The 23,950-nt window shown below is 45.7% G+C and overlaps 1 protein-coding gene across 3 annotated transcripts in view; it reads right to left on the bottom strand.

Moving 5' to 3' along the window:
* The window catches only part of ABHD5 (abhydrolase domain containing 5, lysophosphatidic acid acyltransferase), a 131,145-nt gene that overhangs the window by 19,806 nt on the left and 87,389 nt on the right, over positions 1–23,950 (bottom strand). For all 3 annotated transcript variants that reach the window (XM_063922320.1, XM_063922321.1, XM_063922323.1), the window contains exons 4-6: positions 10,764–10,915; positions 7,348–7,459; positions 6,248–6,434 (exon numbers count right to left, since the gene is read on the bottom strand). In XM_063922320.1, coding sequence (XP_063778390.1) covers positions 6,248–6,434; positions 7,348–7,459; positions 10,764–10,915 — 451 coding nt within the window. The remainder of the gene's footprint in view (positions 1–6,247; positions 6,435–7,347; positions 7,460–10,763; positions 10,916–23,950) is intronic.

Here is a 23,950-nt window from a genome sequence, read left to right as displayed (position 1 = left end):
CGATAAATCTATTTCTCGTAGTCCGTAGTGGATGCTGGGGACTCCGTCAGGACCATGGGGAATAGCGGCTCCACAGGAGACAGGGCACAAAAAGTAAAAGCTTTTGGACCTAGGTGGTGTGCACTGGCTCCTCCCCCTATGACCCTCCTCCAAGCCTCAGTTAGGATACTGTGCCCGGACGAGCGTACACAATAAGGAAGGATTTTGAATCCCGGGTAAGACTCATACCAGCCACACCAATCACACCGTACAACTTGTGATCTGAACCCAGTTAACAGTATGATAACAGAGGAGCCTCTGAAAAGATGGCTCACTACAACAAAAACCCGATTTTGTTAACAATAACTATGTACAAGTATTGCAGACAATCCGCACTTGGGATGGGCGCCCAGCATCCACTACGGACTACGAGAAATAGATTTATCGGTGAGTAAAATCTTATTTTCTCTAACGTCCTAAGTGGATGCTGGGGACTCCGTCAGGACCATGGGGATTATACCAAAGCTCCCAAACGGGCGGGAGAGTGCGGATGACTCTGCAGCACCGAATGAGAGAACTCCAGGTCCTCCTCAGCCAGGGTATCAAATTTGTAGAATTTAGCAAACGTGTTTGCCCCTGACCAAGTAGCTGCTCGGCAAAGTTGTAAAGCCGAGACCCCTCGGGCAGCCGCCCAAGATGAGCCCACTTTCCTTGTGGAATGGGCTTTTACAGATTTTGGCTGTGGCAGGCCTGCCACAGAATGTGCAAGCTGAATTGTACTACAAATCCAACGCGCAATAGTCTGCTTAGAAGCAGGAGCACCCAGCTTGTTGGGTGCATACAGGATAAACAGCGAGTCAGATTTCCTGACTCCAGCCGTCCTGGAAACATATATTTTCAGGGCCCTGACTACGTCCAGCAACTTGAAGTCCTCCAAGTCCCTAGTAGCCGCAGGCACCACAATAGGTTGGTTTAGGTGAAACGCTGAAACCACCTTAGGAAGAAATTGAGGACGAGTCCTCAATTCCGCCCTATCCGAATGAAATATCAGGTAAGGGCTTTTATAGGATAAAGCCGCCAATTCAGATACTCGCCTGGCAGAAGCCAGGGCCAACAACATTACCACTTTCCATGTGAGATATTTTAATTCCACCGTGGCAAGTGGCTCAAACCAATGTGATTTTAGGAATCCCAAAACTACATTGAGATCCCAAGGTGCCACTGGGGGCACAAAGGGAGGCTGTATATGCAGTACCCCTTTTACAAAAGTCTGAACTTCAGGAAATGAAGCCAATTCTCTCTGAAAGAAAATCGACAAGGCCGAAATTTGAACCTTAATGGACCCTAACTTTAGGCCCATGGACAGTCCTGTTTGCAGGAAATGTAGGAAACGACCTAGTTGAAATTCCTCTGTCGGGGCCTTCTTGGTCTCGCACCACGCAACATATTTTCGCCAAATACGGTGATAATGCTGTGCGGTTACATCCTTCCTAGCTTTAATCAGGGTAGGAATAACTTCATCTGGAATGCCTTTTTCCTTCAGAATCCGGCGTTCAACCGCCATGCCGTCAAACGCAGCCGCGGTAAGTCTTAGAACAGACAGGGTCCCTGCTGAAGCAGGTCCCTTCTTAGCGGCAGAGGCCACGGGTCCTCTGTGAGCATCTCTTGAAGTTCCGGGTACCAAGTCCTTCTTGGCCAATCCGGAGCCACTAGTATAGTTCTTACTCCTCTCCGTCTTATAATTCTCAGTACCTTGGGTAAGAGAGGCAGAGGAGGGAACACATACACCGACTGGAACACCCAAGGTGTTACCAGAGCGTCCACAGCTATTGCCTGCGGGTCTCTTGACCTGGCGCAATACCCGTCTAGTTTTTTGTTGAGGCGTGACGCCATCATGTCCACCTTTGGTTTTTCCCAACGGTTCACAATCATGAGGAAGACTTCCGGATGAAGTCCCCACTCTCCCGGGTGTAGGTCGTGTCTGCTGAGGAAGTCTGCTTCCCAGTTGTCCACTCCCGGAATGAACACTGCTGACAGTGCTATCACATGATTTTCCGCCCATTGCAGAATCCTTGCAGCTTCTGTCATTGCCCTCCTGCTTCTTGTGCCGCCCTGCCTGTTTATGTGGGCGACTGCTGTGATGTTGTCCAACTGGATCAACACCGGCTGACCCTGAAGCAGAGGCTTTGCTAGGCTTAGAGCATTGTAAATTGCCCTTAGTTCCAGTATATTTATGTGAAGTGAAGTCTCCAGGCTTGACCACACTCCCTGGAAGTTTCTTCCTTGTGTGACTGCTCCCCAGCCTCTCAGGCTGGCATCCGTGGTCACCAGGATCCAGTCCTGAATGCCGAATCTGCGGCCCTCTAGGAGATGAGCACTTTGCAGCAACCACAGAAGAGATACCCTTGTCTTTGGAGACAGGGTTATTTTCTGATGCATCTGAAGATGCGATCCGGACCATTTGTCCAGCAGATCCCACTGAAAAATTCTTGCGTGGAATCTGCCGAATGGAATCGCTTCGTAAGAAGCCACCATTTTTCCCAGGACCCTTGTGCATTGATGCACTGACACCTTTCCTGGTTTGAGGAGGTTCCTGACTAGCTCGGATAACTCCCTGGCTTTCTCCTCCGGGAGAAACACCTTTTTCTGGACTGTGTCCAGAATCATCCCTAGGAACAGCAGACGTGTCGTCGGAATCAGCTGCGATTTTGGAATATTTAAAATCCACCCGTGCTGTTGTAGTACTTCTTGAGATAGTGCTACTCCGACTTCTAACTGTTCTCTGGAACTTGCCCTTATTAGGAGATCGTCCAAGTAAGGGATAATTAATACGCCTTTTCTTCGAAGAAGAATCATCATTTCGGCCATTACCTTGGTAAAGACCCGGGGTGCCGTGGACAATCCAAACGGCAGCGTCTGAAACTGATAATGACAGTTCTGTATTACGAACCTGAGATACCCTTGGTGAGAAGGGCAAATCGGGACATGGAGATAGGCATCCTTGATGTCCAGAGACACCATATAGTCCCCTTCTTCCAGGTTCGCTACCACTGCTCTGAGTGATTCCATCTTGAATTTGAACCTTTTGATATAAGTGTTCAAAGATTTTAGATTTAAAATCGGTCTCACCGAACCGTCTGGTTTCGGTACCACAAACAGTGTGGAGTAATATCCCTTCCCTTGTTGTAGGAGGGGTACTTTTATTATCACCTGTTGGGAGTACAGCTTGTGAATGGCTCCCAATACCGCCTCCCTGTCGGAGGGAGCTATTGGTAAAGCAGACTTCAGGAACCGGCGAGGGGGAGACGTCTCGAATTCCAATTTGTACCCCTGAGATACTACTTGCAGGATCCAGGGGTTCACTTGCGAGTGAGCCCACTGCGCGCTGAAATTTCTGAGACGACCTCCCACCGTACCTGAGTCTGCTTGTAAGGACCCAGCGTCATGCTGAGGACTTGGCAGAAGCGGAAGAGGGCTTCTGTTCTTGGGAAGAAGCTGTCTGCTGCAGTCTTTTTCCCCTTCCTCTACCCCGGGGCAGATATGACTGTCCTTTTGTCCGCTTGCCTTTATGGGAACGAAAGGACTGATGCTGAAAAGACGGTGTCTTTTTCTGTTGAGAGGTGACTTGAGGTAAAAATGTGGATTTCCCAGCCGTTGCCGTGGTTACCAGGTCTGATAGACCGACCCCAAATAACTCCTCCCCTTTATACGGCAATACCTCCATGTGCCGTTTTGAATCCGCATCACCTGACCACTGTCGCGTCCATAACCCTCTTCTGGCAGAAATGGACAGCGCACTTACTCTTGATGCCAGAGTGCAAATATCTCTCTGTGCATCTCGCATATATAAAAATGCATCTTTTAATTGCTCAATAGTCAATAAAATACTGTCCCTATCCAGGGTATCAATATTCTCAGTCAGGGAGTCCGACCACGCCACCCCAGCACTGCACATCCAGGCTGAGGCGATTGCTGGTCGCAGTATAACACCAGTATGTGTGTATATACTTTTAAGGATATTTTCCAGCCTCCTATCTGCTGGCTCCTTAAGGGCGGCCGTTTCTGGAGACGGTAACGCCACTTGTTTTGATAAGCGTGTGAGCGCCTTATCTACCCTAGGGGGTGTTTCCCAACGAGCCCTAACCTCTGGTGGGAAGGGATATAGTGGCAATATTTTTTTAGAAATTAGCAGTTTTTTGTCGGGGGTAACCCACGCTTCATCACACACTTCATTCAATTCATCTGATTCAGGAAAAACTACGGGTAGTTTTTTCACACCCCACATAATACCCCTTTTCGTGGTACTTGCAGTATCAGATATGTGCAAAACCTCCTTCATTGCCGTGATCATGTAACGTGTGGCCCTACTGGAAAATACGTTTGTTTCTTCACCGTCGACACTGGAGTCAGTGTCTGTGTCTGGGTCCGTGTCGACCCACTGAGGTAACGGGCGTTTTATAGCCCCTGACGGTGTTTGAGACGCCTGTACAGGCACAAACTGAGCTGCCGGCTGTCTCATGTCGTCAACAGTTTTCTGTAACGTGCCGACACTGTCACGTAATTCCTTAATTACGGCCATCCATTCAGGTGTCGACTCCCTAGGGGGTGACATCACCATTATAGGCAATTGCTCCGCCTCCACATCATTTTCCTCCTCATACATGTCGACACACACGTACCGACACCCAGCACACACACAGGGAATGCTCTGATAGAGGACAGGACCCCACTTAGCCCCTTGGGGAGACAGAGGGAGAGCTTGCCAGCACACACCAGAGCGCTATATATGTATAGGGACAACCTTACAATAAGTGTCTATCCCTTATAGCTGCTTATATCTGTTATTTTGCCAAATAAGTGCCCCCCTCTCTTTTTTACCCTGTTTCTGTAGTGCAGGATGCAGGGGAGATTCTGGGAGCCTTCCTACCAGCGGAGCTGTGTGGGAAAAATGGCGCTGTGTGCTGAGGAGATAGGCCCCGCCCCCTTCACGGCGGGCTCTTCTCCCGCTTTTTTCTGGAAAACTGGCAGGGGTTAAATACATCCATATAGCCCAGGAGCTATATGTGATGTATTTTTTGCCAAATAAGGTAAATTCATTGCTTCCCAGGGCGCCCCCCCCCCAGCGCCCTGCACCCTCAGTGACCGAAGTGTGAAGTGTGCTGAGAGCAATGGCGCACAGCTGCAGTGCTGTGCGCTACCTTATGAAGACAGGAAAGTCTTCTGCCGCCGATTTATGGACCTCTTCTTGCTTCAGCATCTGTAAGGGGGCCGGCGGCGCGGCTCCGGGACCCATCCATGGCTGGGCCTGTGATCGTCCCTCTGGAGCTAATGTCCAGTAGCCAAGAAGCCCAATCCACTCTGCACGCAGGTGAGTTCGCTTCTTCTCCCCTTAGTCCCACGCTGCAGTGAGCCTGTTGCCAGCAGGACTCACTGAAAATAAAAAAACCTAAGTATACTTTTACTTCTAAGCAGCTCAGGAGAGCCACCTAGATTTCACCCATCTCGGCCGGGCACAAAGATCTAACTGAGGCTTGGAGGAGGGTCATAGGGGGAGGAGCCAGTGCACACCACCTAGGTCCAAAAGCTTTTACTTTTTGTGCCCTGTCTCCTGCGGAGCCGCTATTCCCCATGGTCCTGACGGAGTCCCCAGCATCCACTTAGGACGTTAGAGAAATAAGGGCAAGCACTGAGTTTTGCTTTTCAATTCTTCTACACTAGTTTAAATGATCCGATAAACCACTGAAAATATTTCTATCCCCTGGGGGATCAGCTGGGGCAGTTGAACCTTTCCATTTTAACTAGAGAATGCCTGCTGAATCTGCCCTCATCCACATTGCATTCCATCTAGACCATTACTACATTAGAAAACCGTAATTCACATTATGCAGTTGATACTTTTAAAACAAAATCTATTAAATGTAAAGCTACAGTAACCATAAATATTGTATTTGCTCTTGACTAGCACACTAGACTTTATATACTAAAGACAGTTTTGGGCTAGCACTCTATGTAGGCTATCAGTAAACTCAGGGGTCATTATCTGCTGCTTCTTTGCCTACTGGCATTTTGGGTCTTCTCCAAACCTGATGATGCCCCATGCCCAATGAGGTCATGTACAGCCTTTGTGTCTATAATCTTCATCTCGCACAATATTAGTAGGTTGATAAAGAAATATTTACTATCACATACAAATATCAACATTTTAAAACTTCAGGCAAGAGTCAGAAAGTTTAAGCTTCTCTTAAAACAGCAACTTCTAAAGACTTACAATTGTTGTAACGTGCGAGTTTGGCCGCAGCGACTGAATGGTGCTTCCGGAATTCCCATCGATACAAGAACGCGCTCCATAGATCACAGTGATTGGAATGTCTGGATGCATTTTATCAATACGTTGTAACATCGGTTTCCGAGCCCAGCCATATGGGACAGTCATATTTCTGAACGCAGTCTCACCACTGCAGCCAAAAAGAAAGGGTCTGAGTTTCAATCTTGATATTGAAATCTTTCTTAGCATACAAAGAGATATTAAAAGCTACTGGTTATCTGCCACTTGACGCTAGCTCATTTGTGGGCTGGCCTAATATACCTACAACTTATTTTACTGAGGGAGCCAATGCTGGGCATTACTGCATCGTTAGGTTGCATTTTTATAAACAATGGTCCAGCACACAAAATGGCTGCTTCTGTTTGTGCAACTGGTGGACTTCTAACGTAGGGTTGAACGTCTTTCAGGGAGAATTATAGAATGGCATTGGCAGACTTACAGTACTATGCAAAAATTTTTAGGCAGGAGTGGAAAAAATGCTGCAAAATAAGAATGATTTCAAAAATAGAAGTGTTAATCAATTGTTTTACCAATTAACAAAATGCTAAATGAATGAACAGAAGATAAATGTAAGTCAAATCAATCGTTGGTGTGACCACCCATTGCCTTCAAAACAGCATAAATTCTTCTAGGTACACTTGCACAAAGTCAGGGATTTTGTATGATTATAGTCAGGTGTATTATTAACCAATCCTACCAAACAGGTGATAATGATCATCATTTTCATATGTATATATTGATTTGATTTAGATTTCCTTTCTGTCCATTAACTGCATTTTGTAATTGCTAAAAATAAACTAACATTGTATTTTTGAAAGCATTCTTACTTTGCAGCATTTTTTTTTTCACACCTGCCCGTTCCGTGTGTAACCATCGCAATAATCCATCCTATATCTTCAAAGTTAAATGACATGGCAAGAGTGTAGATAAGGCAAGACATAAATATGAGACAGGCAATGCAAGAAACTAGTATATTACACAAAATGGTTACCCAAAAATCACAACACAGATATGTTAAAGAAAAAAAAGCCAGCGATACGCACCTTGGGGATTGTGCATTGCAATGGTAAATATATTCTGTTACAGTTTCATCCTCAAACATGGAAGCATACTTTTTCTTGAAATCTGGCCTCAACCGCTGAACAAGACTTAGACCTGGTATAAAGAAAAAAATAAAAATAAATATATTTATGTATAATTAATATATTTATGTATAATTAATATATTCTACATAAATATATAACACACATTTACATATATCTACCTACCAATATCTTATCGCAACTACATATCTTATTGTAGAACATGACACGGTCTACCAGGCTGAAGTGTGTCTAACTGCAGCTCAGCGCGTCTGTAAGGAGCAACAATTGAATTACTCCATTGTGTGCAATGTGTCAGTGTCTAGTGTAGGCCGCGGGAGAAACAATTTAATTTCTCCCTAAGGGTGTGTACACACGGTGAGATCCTTGCTATGCCCAATTTTCACTTGCGATTTCCCTTGAACTCCCTGGAGCCCAGATAGCACAGATTTTGACTAACTTTTCTTGAGATATGGACTGTGTGTGCTTACGATTTTGGCTTATGTGAGATGTCATTGACATGTGAGATGAACTAAATAGTACACCGATCTAGCAAGGATTGACTTGCCTGCACAGTCTATCTTTTCTTGCGATGCCGACCTGGCGGGACCGCGCATCGGGATCGCAAGGTGACTAGGTCACACAAGCAGACTGTTCTTATTAATTTGTGTGCGTCGAGTCTGTACACGAAGTGCTACAATGTATAGTAGCAGCTACTGCTTTTTTTCCCAATACAAGTTTTTTTCTGCTCCGTATACAGACTTTGTCACACACAATATACAAGGGTTATATATTAAATTAATCAGCAGTCTCATGGTGCAGCCATCGTGTTGCATTTCGACGAAGATGAATTTTTAGCAAAAAAAAGATGCCCAATGTTAGCAGAGGACCTGGCAACTCATTCATGCCGGGCATCTCATGCTGCATGGTGTATTGAGGCTAGATGTATGGGACACATCTGTACATAGCAATTAAAAGTAGCAGCGGCAGCAATTCTTGTCTCCAGGCCCGGACTGCTGCAGAACTTTTATTAGAATATTAAAGTAGAAAAATGCTTAAAAAAAAGAAATAAAAAAAAAATGATATAGTAGATCTACTTCTACATTAGGACGTCGTCATAACATTATTGGTCCCACACATTTCTATCAGCTCCATTTTGAACTAGAGCACTTTAACAGCAAGTATAGTGGCCTGTTTTTGTCCATTTTGCTAAGACACGCATGTCAACAGATACAAGTTTCAGCATGGGGATCGATGATGCATATGTCCTTCAAAACTTATCCATTGTACTACACATATATTAATGTAAATAAGACCATGCAACGCACTTATGGTCTGAATAAATCTTACAGAATAGGGTACATTGAGCAGCAATGGATTGTGTAACAGAACACTACCAGACACACTGAACACTCAATTTAAAAAATAAATTAAAAAAAATGGTCCCAGATCTCAAACTAAATCAATTACAGGTGAACTTTAAACACTTCACATTTCCATTATCTACCGAATAAACGTAACCAGGAGGCTGAAACAAACCATTTAATATTTATTTTATTTCATAAAACAGGTCAACGTAGTGAAATGACACTGTAATGACTAAGCGTGCCGAGGGGCAGATAGCAAAGGACTCATTTGCTGGAGAGGAAAACATAATGGTAATTTAATTAGGTCAAAGTCTCCTCATAAAAGTTAGCACTGATCACCTTGTAGGCAAAGACATAATTTTCAGAAATCAGGCTACGTTATTCCCCAACGCTGAACCTTGTAATCTCAGCAGTGATTTACTTGGAAGGGCGGACTGCAAAACAACCTACACTTAGGACGTTACATTTAAACATAGCTTTCCTGGTAATTTTATAAAACTTAAATCCACAAAATGCAGATTGTATTCTTGACAAATGGAATAACACGGAAAGAAGTTCTTAAGACTGTGATAAAGGTAACATTCACAGCAAACATAACGGTGAATAATAAGGTTGTGTAAACCAAAATAAACTTATTTTAACCAGCTAATCAAAAGTGATTATTAAAAATGACTAAAAAGCCATAGTACAGTGACGTCCAACCAGTATGATATTGTAGTATTGTGAAAAATAAGAAAAACAAGGAAAAACAGAATACTGAGAGCCCACTATATCAAAGAGATTAACTATAAAAAACTGAAACTGTATTACTCTGACAATGTTATAAAGGGTTTGGTACGTTAAACCGACAATAAGGACACCAGCAGTCAGAATTCCGACACAGACATCCCAACTGCTATAATACCGACAAAGATGAGCAACTAAACTAATCCTCACCCTCCATAGAAAAAGGTTTTGTTTCTTTCAGGTGGCCAAACACTAAAAAAATAAATAAAAAAATAAATATATATATATATATATATATTATATATATATATATATATATATATATATATATATATATATAAAATATAGAAGAAACAAATGCTGCGGCACTCAGGGTCTTATGTCAGAAGATATATATTGACAAACAGTTACATCAACCAACTGTTTGTCAATATATATCTTCTGACATAAGACCCTGAGTGCCGCAGCATTTGTTTCTTCTATTGAGTATTTATTCTGAAGGCACCGGGGCACGGATTTCATTGAGGGAGTGTCGGGCTTTGCAAATATATATATATATATATATATATATATATATATATATATATATATATATATATATATATATATATATGAGAGAAACATCGGGAAACATTGTGAAAAAAATGTTTTCACTCCCTATGTGTCTTCTCCTTAAATTGAATTCCCCCCTTCTTATGCAGACAGGAGGTCACAGTGAACCTAAGACCAATAGTATATGAAGGCAGGTCCCAGCTGTTGGGATCCAGTTAGCTGAAATATTGACACCCGGTATTTTGGCAGAACACAGATGATGGAATCCCAACCACATCAGCTTTCAGACACCGGAATACAGAGGCAAGTACTGCCAAAGGCGTTAGGATGTGGCAGCTGTGGAAGGGAGAGGGTGGAAGTTGTGGGTTGGGGGAGTCGTTGCGTTATGGTTAGGCTGCTTGGAGGGGGCGGGGGTTTAGGGGGAGGTTAGGCTACGGGGAAAGGGGATTAGGTACCACGGGGGATCTGGTGGTTTAGGCTTACTCACTAAGGGGGAGGTTAGCCTCTAGGGAGGGACGTAAGGGTCAGGGGGTTTGGAGGGGGGTAGAATACTTAACTCACCCCTGTCGGGATCGTGACCATCGGGATGCTGGCATCGGTATTGTGAATGCCGGCATCCTGTCCGCCAGGAACGCATACCCATCACACAAAGGTAGGAGCAGTAAACAAATAGCACAGGTTAACGCATTAACTTCAAATTGTAATTATTTTACATCAGCATGATGTACTCACCCAGCGGTCCTGCTAAACGAAGTCCTGCTAAAGGATTAAATGGACTTAATACAGCACCAACTGCTTTAATCCAGATTGGAATTGGTCTTTCATCTGCACTGTCAGGTCTTTCTGGAAATCCCCATGGCTCTACCAAAATTAGACTTTTTACCCTATGGTAAAATTGCAAAAACAATAATTAAAACAAAATGGACTTTTCATTAGCAGGTCAGTCCTTATACACTAGTGCATGCAATATATAAAATATAAAATAATTTGTAATGAACTGTGAAAGTACTATAGTGGGAACCAACACACTCAAACTTGAGGCCAAAGCCAGTGTTCCATTTACATTACTAGAGGGCAGTTATTTGCAATGCCCTCTAGTAATGGGGACAGGCACTATAAAACTATACATATAATGATGCTTGTACGGACGGTAGGTTCTCAGCAAAAAGAAATGGAGGAGGTGGAACCAGAAGGTGACTGGCATTAAAAAAACAGGATACTATACAAGGTACCTTTTTTAAAGGGGTCTCTGAAATTTAATTATGTAAGCAATGTTATGCTCAAACTCTAAAGTGTTAGCAGCTAGTTCAAGACTTGTTTGTAGGGATTGGGTATGAAATCCCGGTGGTCAGGATCCAGACGGTCAGCATCCCAACACCTGAAAGTCTATCATGGATTATGTCATGTTATGAAGCAGTACTATGTTCTATGGACATATAACGGCGTAAGACAACCAGCTTGTCAAGTCAAGGAACTGGGAGATGACTACGAATACCCATCATAATCTACAGTAAAGGATATATATATATAGATATATATATATATATAGCACACTGCTGCACAAAGATATGCCGACTCTTGTATACAGTTCTCTGCAGTTAATTGCCAGTATCTGCTAGCAACATCTCGTAGCAGATGAACAGTGAGCAAGAGAAGAGTCCATTGCAGACACATCGCCCACCTATCAGAGTGTCATGGAGGCAGCACGACAGTACATGCTAATTAACCTTATAGCATACAATTTATGTAAACATTGTTTAAGTTAAACTCATTAAAAATTATGTGGATTATTAGGAGTCACCTTGAATTTCTCCTATCAGCTTAAATGCATGACTTTTCGTAGTCTGTAGGGGATACTGGGATGGTATTAGTACCATGGGGTATAGATTGGGTCCATTGGAGCCTTGGCACTTTAAAAATCTTCGGTGTGTGCTGGCTCCTCCCCTCTATGCCCCTTCTACAGACTCAGTCTAGGAAAACTGTGCCTGAGGAGACCAACATACTTTGTGAGAAGGAAAATAGATAAGAACAGCGGTGAGTTAACGAACCAACACACAACATTAACAAAGGATAGCAACGCTAACCAGAACAGGAACAGCGACAGCAACAGCAGACCCAACCAAGAAACATACAGGCATGCAGGAACACCACGAAGAACTGAGGCCGACGCCCAGTATCCCCTACGGACTACAAGAAAAGGAATTACCGGTAGGTATTAAATTCCTATTTTCTCTAACGTGCTTGGGGATACTGGGATGGTATTAGTACCATGAGGAAGCCCCAAAGCTCCCAGACTGGGTGGGAGAGTGCCGAGACCCCTGCAAAACTGATTGACCAAACTGAAGGTTCTCAGAGGCCAAGGTATCGAACTTGTAGAACTTCACAAACGTGTTCGAACCAGACCAAGTAGCAGCTCGGCATAACTGCAAAGCAGAGACACCACGGGCAGCCACCCAGGAAGAACCCACCGACCTTGTGGAATGGGCCTGAACGGAAGTCGGCAATGGCAATGCAGCCGAAGAGTAAGCCTGTTGGATAGACACATGGATCCAACAAGCAATGAACTGTTTAGAAGCAGGACATCTAATCTTAGTAGCATCGTAGAGGACAAAAATAAGATTTTACTTACCGGTAAATCTATTTCTCGTAGTCCGTAGTGGATGCTGGGGACTCCGTAAGGACCATGGGGAATAGACGGGCTCCGCAGGAGACAGGGCACTTTAAGAAAGAATTCGGAATACTGGTGTACACTGGCTCCTCCCTCTATGTCCCTCCTCCAGACCTCAGTTAAGGAAACTGTGCCCGGAAGAGCTGACAGTACAAGGAAAGGATTTTGGAATCCAGGGTAAGACTCATACCAGCCACACCAATCACACCGTATAACTTGTGATAAACTTACCCAGTTAACAGTATGAACAACAACAGAGCATCAGATAAACCTGATGCAACCATAGAATAACCCTTATTTAAGCAATAACTATATACAAGTATTGCAGAAGAAGTCCGCACTTGGGACGGGCGCCCAGCATCCACTACGGACTACGAGAAATAGATTTACCGGTAAGTAAAATCTTATTTTCTCTAACGTCCTAGTGGATGCTGGGGACTCCGTAAGGACCATGGGGATTATACCAAAGCACCCAAACGGGCGGGAGAGTGCGGATGACTCTGCAGCACCGAATGAGCAAACTCAAGGTCCTCCTCAGCCAGGGTATCAAACTTGTAGAACTTTGCAAAGGTGTTTGAACCCGACCAAGTAGCCGCTCGGCAAAGCTGTAATGCCGAGACACCTCGGGCAGCCGCCCAAGAAGAGCCCACCTTCCTTGTGGAATGGGCTTTTACTGATTTTGGAGGCGGCAAGCCAGCAGCAGAATGAGCTTGCTGAATCGTGTTACAGAACCAGCGAGCAATAGTTTGCTTTGAAGCAGGAGCACCCAGCTTGCTGGATGCATACAGCATAAACAGCGACTCAGTTTTCCTGACTCTAGCCGTTCTGGCTACATAAACCTTCAAAGCCCTGACTACGTCCAGTAACTCGGAATCCTCCAAGTCACAAGTAGCCACAGGCACCACAATAGGTTGGTTCATATGAAAAGATGACACCACTTTTTGCAGAAATTGCGGACGAGTCCGCAATTCTGCCCTATCCATATGGAAAACCAGATAGGGGCGTTTATGTGACAAAGCCGCCAAATCTGACACACGCCTCGCCGAAGCCAAGGCTAATAGCATGACCACCTTCCACGTGAGATATTTTAACTCCACGGTTTTAAGTGGCTCAAACCAGTGTGATTTCAGGAAACTCAACACCACGTTAAGATACCAAGGTGCCACTGGAGGCACAAACGGGGGCTGAATATGCAGCACTCCCTTTACAAACGTCTGAACTTCAGGCAGAGAAGCCAGTTCTTTTTGAAAGAAAATTGATAGGGCCGAAATCTGGACCTTAATGGACCCCAATTTTAGGCCCAAAGTCACTCCCGACTGTAGGAAGTGAAGGAAATGGCCCAGCTGGAATTCCTCCAGCCAGGGGCATTCCTGGCCTCACACCAAGCAACATATTTTCGCCATATACGGTGATAATGTTTAGCCGTCACGTCTTTCCTAGCCTTTATTAGCGTAGGAATAACCTCATCCGGAATCCCTTTTTCTGCTAGGATCCGGCGTTCAACCGCCATGCCGTCAAACGCAGCCGCGGTAAGTCTTGGAACAGACAGGGCCCCTGCTGCAACAGATCCTGCCTTAGAGGCAGAGGCCATGGGTCCTCTGTGAGCATTTCTTGCAGCTCTGGATACCAAGTCCTTCTTGGCCAATCCGGAACAGTTAGTATTGTTCTCACTCCTCTTTTTCTTATGATTCTCAGTACCTTGGGTATGAGAGGAAGAGGAGGAAAAACATAAACCGACTGGAACACCCACGGTGTCACTAGTGCGTCTACAGCCAGTGGCGCACCCAGGGGGGGGGGGGGGTTCCGAGCACCCAGAAACCCCCCTCCACTAAAAAAAAAGATTTTTTATTTTTTATTTATTTTTTTAGCTGCATGAGTATTATTAATGGCTGTCTAGCGTCCTCTGCAGCCTGCTGTCTTCCTGGTGGCACTTGTAAGTGCAATAAAAGTTTACTTTATTTTAATTATAGTACATATATATCCATGTGCATACATATATACACACATGTATGTACATACATATAAACACACACACATGATATATATATACATGTGTATATATATGTGTACTGTATATATATATATATATATATATATATATATATATATGCATGTTTAATATGCTGTGTATATGTATGTGTGTGTATGTATATATATATACATATATATATATGTGTAGATATATGTACAGTATATATATATATATATATATATATATATACACACATGTATATATATACATATATATGTGTAGATATATGTACAATATATATATTATATATATATATATATATATATATATATATATATATATTATATATACATACACATACACACACAGACACACTAGTTTTACGGATCAATGGTCAAAAATGTGATCTCAATTGGATGCGCTTTAGATACAGTATGCAGCCAGACCGTAATATCCTATTTGAAGGGTTCCCCGTCACCTTCACCAAACACCAAACCAAAAGTACAAAGAAGGATAAACTTATCTGGCGCTACTGATAGGTTAAAGGTCCATACGAATAATCCTTCAGTGCATATCAATCATGAGGATTTGTATCCACCCAAAAGTAAAACAAAGTTACATATAGTGAAGTACAGTTTTTAATTCTGGTTTCAGGTAAATAACAGTTAAAATGAATTATATATAAAAGCTCCACACACAACTACATGAATAAAATGAAAGTCTTAATGACTGTGATTGAATGAATTACCAGAAGCAAAGAACTGACAAATCAGTTCAATATCAGCATATGTGTAGTGGGTTCCGGATTCCCACAGATCTTATATCACCGCTGAAACCGCTTGCCTGGACTTCACCTCGTCACTGTCACCTCGACCACCAAGTATCGATGTCCCTGCTCCAACGCGTTTCCACCTCTCAAACTGAGGTCTTTTTCAAGGAGATTCCGGGCTGTGTGTGTGGAGAAAAGCCCCCAAATATTTAAAAACAGTCCTATCCTATCCCCGTCTTACAACTACAGCTTTTATATATAATTCATTTTAACTGTTATTTACCTGAAACCAGAATTAAAAACTGTACTTCACTATATGTAACTTTGTTTTACTTTTGGGTGGATACAAATCCTCATGATTGATATGCACTGAAGGATTATTCGTATGGACCTTTAACCTATCAGTAGCGCCAGATAAGTTTATCCTTCTTTGTACACTAGTTTTACGGACCCAGCATATACTGGGTCACCTCAGTCCCCACCCCCGTGATTGGCTCCGCCCAGTTCTGGAACCCCCCCATGCAAATCCTGCATTTGCCACTGACAGCTATCGCCTGAGGGTCTCTTGACCTGGCGCGATACTGTAGTTTTTTGTTGAGGCGGGATGCCATCATGTCCACCTGTGGCAGCTCCCACCGACTGGCAATCTGCGCAAAGACTTCTTGATGAAGTCCCCACTCTCCCGGGTGGAGGTCGTGCCTGCAGACTTCTTGATGAAGTCCCCACTCTCCCGGGTGGAGGTCGTGCCTGCTGAGGAAGTCTGCTTCCCAGTTCTCCACTCCCGGAATGAACACTGCTGACAGTGCTCTCACGTGATTCTCTGCCCAGCGAAGAATTCTGGTGGCTTCCGCCATCGCCACCCTGCTCCTTGTGCCGCCTTGGTGGTTTACATGAGCCACTGCGGTGATGTTGTCTGATTGAATCAGCACCGATTGGTCGCGAAGCAGGGTCTCCGCTGGACTTAGAGCGTTGTATATGGCCCTTAGTTCCAGGATATTGATGTGAAGGCAAGTCTCCTGACTTGATCACAGACCCTGGAAATTTCTTCCCAGTGTGACTGCCCCCCACCCTCGGAGGCTTGCATCCGTGGTCACCAGGACCCAGTCCTGAATGCCGAATCTGCGACCCTCGAGAAGGTGAGCACTCTGCAGCCACCACAGAAGAGACACCCTGGCCCTGGGGGATAGGGTGATCAGCCGATGCATCTGTAGATGTGATCCGGACCACTTGTCCAACAGATACCATTGAAAGGTCCTCGCATGGAACCTGCCGAAGGGAATGGCCTCGTATGATGCCACCATCTTCCCCAGGACTCGCGTGCAGTGATGCACCGACACCCATTTTGGCTTTAAGAGGTCTCTGACCAGTGTCATGAGTTCCTGAGCCTTCTCCGTCGGGAGAAAAACCTTCTTCTGTTCTGTGTCCAGAATCATGCCCAGGAAGGGCAGACGCGTCGTAGTTATCAGCTGCGACTTTGGAATATTCAGAATCCAGCCGTGCTGTTGTAACACTTCCCGAGAGCGTGCTACGCTGATCAGTAACTGCTCTCTGGACCTCGCCTTTATGAGGAGATCGTCCAAGTATGGGATAATTGTGACTCCTTGCTTTCGCAGGAGCACCATCATTTCCGCCATTACCTTGGTAAATATTCTCGGTGCCGTGGAGAGACCAAACGGCAACGTTGGAATTGGTAATGACAATCCTGTACCACGAATCTGAGGTACTCCTGATGAGGTGGATAAATGGGGACATGCAGGTAAGCATCCTTTATGTCCAGAGACACCATAAAATCCCCCTCTTCCAGGCTTGCAATAACCGCTCTGAGCGATTCCATCTTGAACTTGAACCTTTTCAGGTAAATGTTCAGGGATTTTAAATTCAAAATGGGTCTGACCGAACCATCCGGTTTCGGTACCACAAACATTGTGGAATAGTAACCCCTTCCCTGTTGAAGGAGGGGAACCTTCACCACCACCTGCTGGAGATATAATTTGTGAATTGCCGCTAACACTATTTCCCTCTCCAAGGGGGAAGCTGGCAGGGCCGATTTGAGGTAACGGTGAGGGGGCATCACTTCGAATTCCAGCTTGTATCCCTGACATACAATCTGTATAGCCCAGGGATCCACCTGTGAGCGAACCCACTGGTGGCTGAAATGTCGGAGACGCGCCCCCACCGATCCTGGCTCCACCTGTGGAGCCCCAGCGTCATGCGGTGGATTTAGTGGAAGCCGGGGAGGACTTCTGTTCCTGGGAACTAGCTGTATTGTGCAGCTTCTTTCCTCTACCCCTGCTTCTGGCAAGAAAGGATGCACCTCGGACTTTCTTGCCTCTTTGTGATCGAAAGGACTGCATTTGGTAATACGGTGCTTTCTTAGGTTGTGAGGGAATATATGGCAAAAAATTTGACTTCCCAGCCGTAGCTGTGGAAACTAGGTCCGAGAGACCGTCCCCAAACAATTCCTCACCCTTATAAGGTAAAACCTCCATGTGCCGTTTTGAGTCGGCATCACCTGTCCATTGCCGAGTCCACAGGACCCTTCTGGCCGAAATCGACATTGCATTTATTCTAGAGCCCAGTAGGGTAATATCTCTCTGGGCATCTCTCATATACAGGACAGCGTCTTTTATATGCCCCAGGGTCAGTAATATAGTATCCTTGTCCAAGGTATCAAGTTCCTCAGATTAAGTATCTGTCCATGCTGCGACAGCACTACACATCCAGGCCGACGCAATTGCCGACCTTAGCAGAGTACCTGAATGTGTATAAATGGACTTCAGGATCCCTTCCTGCTTTCTATCCGCAGGATCCTTTAGGGTGGCCGTATCCTGTGACGGCAGGGCTACCTTCTTAGAAAAGCGTGTCAAAGCTTTGTCTACCCTAGGGGAGGATTCCCAGCGTAACCTGTCCGTTGGCGGGAAAGGATACGCCATAAGCAACCATTTGGAAATCTGCACTTTCCTATCTGGAGATTCCCAAGCTTATTCACATAACTCATTTAATTCATGTGAAGGGGGAAAAGTCACCTCATGCCTTTTTCCCCCAAACATATAAACCCTCTTGTCAGGGACTGGGTTTTCCTCTGAGATGTGTAATACATCCTTCATTGCTATAATCATGTAGCGGATGGCTTTAGCCATTTTAGGCTGCAACTTTGCATCATCGCCATCGAAAATGGAGTCAGAATCCGTGTCGATATCTATGTCAACTATTTGGGATAGTGGACGCTTCTGAGACCCTGACGGCCTCTGCGTTGTAGGGTCAGGCATGGGTTGAGACCCTGACTGTCCCAAGGCTTCAGCTTTATCCAACCTTTTATGCAAGGAATTAACATTATCATTTAAAACCTTCCACATATCCATCCAATCGGGTGTCGAGGGCGATACCACATTCATCTGAACCTGCTCTACTTCCACATAGCCTTCCTCGTCAAACATGTCGACACAAGCGTACCGACACACCACACACACAGGAGATGCTCTATTTGAGGACAGAACCCCCACAAGGCCCTTTGGAGAGACAGAGAGAGAGTATGTCAGCACACACCCCAGCGCTATATGACCCAGGAATTACACAGTAACTTAGTGTTTACCCAGTAGCTGCTGTATACACTGATTTTGCGCTAAATTTATGTGCCCCCCCCCCCCCCTCTCTTTTTACCCTTTTTCTACCGTGATTCTGCAGGGGAGAGCCTGGGGAGCTTCCTCTCAGCGGAGCTGTGGAGAGAATATGGCGCTGGTGAGTGCTGAGGAAGAAGCCCCGCCCCCTCAGCGGCGGGCTTATGTCCCGCGATTTGTGTAAAATAATGGCGGGGGCTCATGCATAGAGTGCCCAACTGTATATATGCTCTTTTATGCCAAGGAGGTGCTTAATTGCTGCCCAGGGCGCCCCCCCCTGCGCCCTGCACCCTACAGTGACCGGAGTGTGCGGGCATAATGTGGAAGCAATGGCGCACAGCTACAGTGCTGTGCGCTACCTCATATGAAGACTGGAGTCTTCTGCCGCCGCTTTCGAAGTCTTCTTGCTTCTCACGCCGGCTTCTGGCTCTGCGAGGGGGACGGCGGCGCGGCTCTGGGATCGGACGACCAAGGGTGCGTTCCTGTGTTCGATCCCTCTGGAGCTAATGGTGCTAGTGAGTAGGTCTGCTTCTCTCCCCTCAGTCCCACGTAGCAGAGAGTCTGTTGCCAGCAGATCTCTCTGAAAATAAAAAAAAACTAACAAAATACTTTTTATTCAGCAAGCTCAGGAGAGCTCACTAAAGTGCACCCAGCTCGTCCGGGCACAAATTCAAACTGAGGTCCGGAGGAGGGACATAGAGGGAGGAGCCAGTGCACACCAGTATTCCTAATTCTTTCTTAAAGTGCCCTGTCTCCTGCGGAGCCCGTCTATTCCCCATGGTCCTTACGGAGTCCCCAGCATCCACTAGGACGTTAGAGAAAAAGGAGTCAGACTTCCTGTGACGAGCAGTCCTCTTGATGTAAGTCTTTAAAGCCCGAACCACGTCCAGGGACTTGAGTATCTGATGTGTCAGACACCACCATTGGCTGATTTATGTGAAAAGCCCCAAATCTGACACACGTTGGCAGAGGCCAATGCCAGCAACAAGACAGTCTTCCATGTTAAGCATTTCAAGTCCACCCTATGTAAAGGTTCAAACCAATCCAACTGGAGAAAAAGGTCAGGACCAAATTGAGATCTCACAGAGCTGTGGGAGGAACAAAGGGTGTCTGAATACGAAGGACACCTTTTAAAGAACGTCTGTACCGCCGGAATCACAGCCAACTCTCTCTGGAAGAATATGGACAAGGCAGATATATGAACTTTGATGGAGCCTAACCGTAGGCCCATATACACGTCTACCTGTAAGAAGAGCAGGAAACGGGCAAGTTGAAATTCCACGGTAGAATATTTTCTACCTTCACACTAAGAGACATTTCTTCTAGATTTGGTGGTAATGTTTTGACGTGACCACCTTTCGGAACTGGACCACAGTCGAGACCACCCTGGAGGTTAGTCCTTTTCTTGCTAGAATCCCCCTCAACTTCAATGCCGTTAAACGTAGCCACAGTAAGTCGGGATAGACGAATTGCCCTTGCTGGAGGAGATCCTTTTGAAGCGGCAGAGGCAAGGGCTCGTCGAGGGACATTGTTAGGAGGTCCTCATACCAAGTTTGACCAGGCCAATCTGGGGCAATTAGAATTGCTTGAACCCATTCCCTTTTGAGTCTTTTTAGAACTTTTGGAATGAGAGGAATCGGAGGGAAGAGATATATGAACTGGTGAGTTCACGGCGCCGTCCGAGCATCCACTGCTGCGGCCTGCGGATCCCTCATCCTGGAACAGTAGTGACGCAGATTCTTGTTCAGCAGAGAAGCCATTGTGTCTATGAGCCGATGAACCAGCTGTTGAAACACCTGAGGGTGAAGGCCCCATTCCCCTGGATGAAGATTGTGTCTGCTGAGGAAGTCCACTTTCCAGTTGTCCTCTCCCGAAATGAAGACGACCAACATGGCCCTCTGGTTGTTTTCCGCCCAGAGGAGTATCCTGGACACCTCTCGCATGGTCGCCATGCTTTTTGTTCCTCCCTGACGATTTATGTGCGCCACCGCCGTGGAGTTATCCGAATGGACCTGTATGGCCCGATGTTGGAGGAGACAGGAGGCTTGTAGAAGGGCATTGTTAAATTGCCCTGAGTTCCAGAAGGTTTACTGTAAGGGAGGACTCCTGACTCAACCACCTTCCTTGGAACCGAGGCCCTTGGGTCACAGCATCCCACCCACGGAGGCTCGCATCAGTTGTCAACAGAATCCAAGACTGGATTCCGAACTGTCGACCCTCTACCAGGTGTGAGATCTGCAACCACCATAACAGGGAAATCCTCGCTTTTGGTGAGAGGGATATCCTCTGGTGCATATGAAGATGCGATCCTGACCATTTGTCCAGCAGATCCAGTTGAAATGGACGGGCATGAAACCTTCGGTACTGAATTGCCTCATAGGAGGCCACCATCTTGCCCAGAAAGCGGAAGCAAAAGGTGCACCGAAATCTTGCTGGGCTTGAGTACAGAGCAGACTATAGACTGAATTGTCAAGGCTTTGTCCATAGGGAGGAAAACCTTCAACGACATAGTGTCCAGTATCATCCCCAGGAACTGAAGTCTTTGCGACGGTTCTAGTTACGATTTCTGTAGATTCAGGATCCACCCGTGGTCCAAAAGAAGTTGCGTAGTCAGGTTGATGCTTTGCAACAGTAGCTCTCTGGACACGGCTTCTATGAGGATATCATCCAAATAAGGGATGATGTTCACTCCCATCACATGGAGTTGCATTATCATCTCCGTCATAACTTTCATTAATACCCTCGGTGCCGTGGATAGGCCAAAGGGTAAAGGCCCGAAACTGGAAGTGGCGATCCTGCAACGCAAATCTGAGATAAGCCTGATGAGGGAGCCATATCGGGACGTGCAGGTATGCATCCTTGAAATCCAAGGATACCAGGAATTCCCCCTCTTCCAGGACAGAGACCACCGCTCTTCGAGATTCCATCTTGAACTTGAACACACGTAGGTATGGATTCAGAGACTTGAGGTTCAAGATCGGATGTACCGAATCATCCGGTTTCAGTAGCATGAACAGGCTTGAATAAAATCTCCTGTTGTGGAACAGAGGAGGGACTGGAACAATAGCAGTTTATGAATGGCGTCCTGAAAGGCAACTCTTGCTACAGGTAAAGCTGGTAAGCCCGACCTGAAGAATCTGTGAGGTGGGAGTGCTTGTAATTCCAACCGGTAACCTTGGAATGTTAGGTCTCTTACCCAAGGGTCCCAGCAGGATTCTGCCCATACCTGGGCAAAATATTGCAGCCGAGCACCCACCTGATAGCTCCACTGCAGCTGGGGCCAACCGTCACGCGGAGGGCTTAATGGAGGAAGAACCGGATGTCTGGTCCAGGGATCCAGCAGCCGCTGGTCTGCAAGATTTTCCTTGTGGACCTCTAGCTGCATTGGAAGCACTCCTGGCCCTGCCTCGAAATCTGGCCACACGAAAGGACTGTAAAGAAAGGCCGGGATAAGGTCTTCTAGCTGGAGGAGCTGCAAACGGCAGATAGGTGGCCTTACCTGCTGTTGCTTGCGGAATCCACTTGAACCCGTGAAGGGAAGATTCTCAACGCCTTTTTTGGAATCAGCATCTGCTGTCCATTGTCGCAGCCATAGTGCCCTGCAAGTTGATACTGTCATAGCCGAGGAGCGGGCATTAATAAGGCCTATCTCCTTGATTGCCTCACTCATGAAGTTAGCAGCATCCTGGATATGTTGCAACAGAGTTAGGATCTCATCCTGAGGCATAGTGTCAAACCCTTCAATGATATTACCAGACCATTTGACCATGGCCCTTGTGATTCAACCATAAGCAATGGTGGGTCTCTGCGCTACTCCCACCGCAGTGTAAATGGATTTAAGCGCAGTTTCAATTTTACGATCCGCAGGATCATTCAGGGAGATAGCCCCATGTACAGGCAGTACAATCTTTCGTGACAGCCTGGAGACTGAAGTATCCACAATAGGTGGATCTTCCCACACTTTTCTATCCTCAGGAGGAAAGGTGAAAGAGGTTAGTAACTGCTTAGGGTTTTTTTTGTCAGGATTAACCCATGTCTCCCTAAAAAGAGTGTTTAATTCCTTTGAGACAGGAAATGTGGCAGTAGATTTAGGCTTCACATTAAAAAAAAAACAACTTCATCAGGTTCCACCTCTTTATCTGGGATATTGAGGACCTCCCTAGTAGAATATATTATGGCTTCTACACCCAGAGACAGAGTAATGCACCTGTGTCCCCATTTACTTCTCCATCTTCCAAATCTGGCATGTCAGTCAGATTGGAGACCTTTGGGAGTGTGCGTTTCTGTGAAACCAACAGGGGGGAGGGGGGGGGGGGGCACAGAAGCCAGTCTGTGGTAAGAAAGATAAACTAAAGTATCATCCACAGATTTTTTTAAGCAGTTGTCTTTCCTGCCTAGCAGTAGCCAATTCAGCATTAATATTATATATCATTCCTTTAGAAGAATCCAGCCATGCTGGTTCTTGGGTGCTGCTCCTCTGAGAGGGGGGAGTGCACTCAGTACACAGCAGAGATCCGCCAGGAGAAGATGAAAACTTTGTGCTACATGAGGGACATACAGCCTTTTTGCCTGACATGTTTGTACAGCAGAACACACAAACACACACACAATAGCAGTGAAATAATACAGTAACAGTGGTATAACACAGAACCCAAAACAGCCTGTATGGAATGACACAGACGGGGTCATTCCGAGTTGATCGCTAGCTGCTTTGGTTCGCTGAGCAGCGATCAGGCAAAAAATCGGCACTTCTGCGCATGCGGTGTAATGCGCACACGCGTCGTACTATTAAAAGGACCGATGTAGTTTCACACAAGGGCTAGCGAAGCTTTTCAGTCGCAATGCTGACAGCAGAGTGATTGATAGGAAGTGGGTGTTTCTAGGTGTCAACTG

This window comes from Pseudophryne corroboree, chromosome 5, assembly GCF_028390025.1.
Source record: "Pseudophryne corroboree isolate aPseCor3 chromosome 5, aPseCor3.hap2, whole genome shotgun sequence".
Taxonomy (NCBI): domain Eukaryota; kingdom Metazoa; phylum Chordata; class Amphibia; order Anura; family Myobatrachidae; genus Pseudophryne; species Pseudophryne corroboree.
This window is presented reverse-complemented; position numbering and strand designations above follow the sequence as displayed.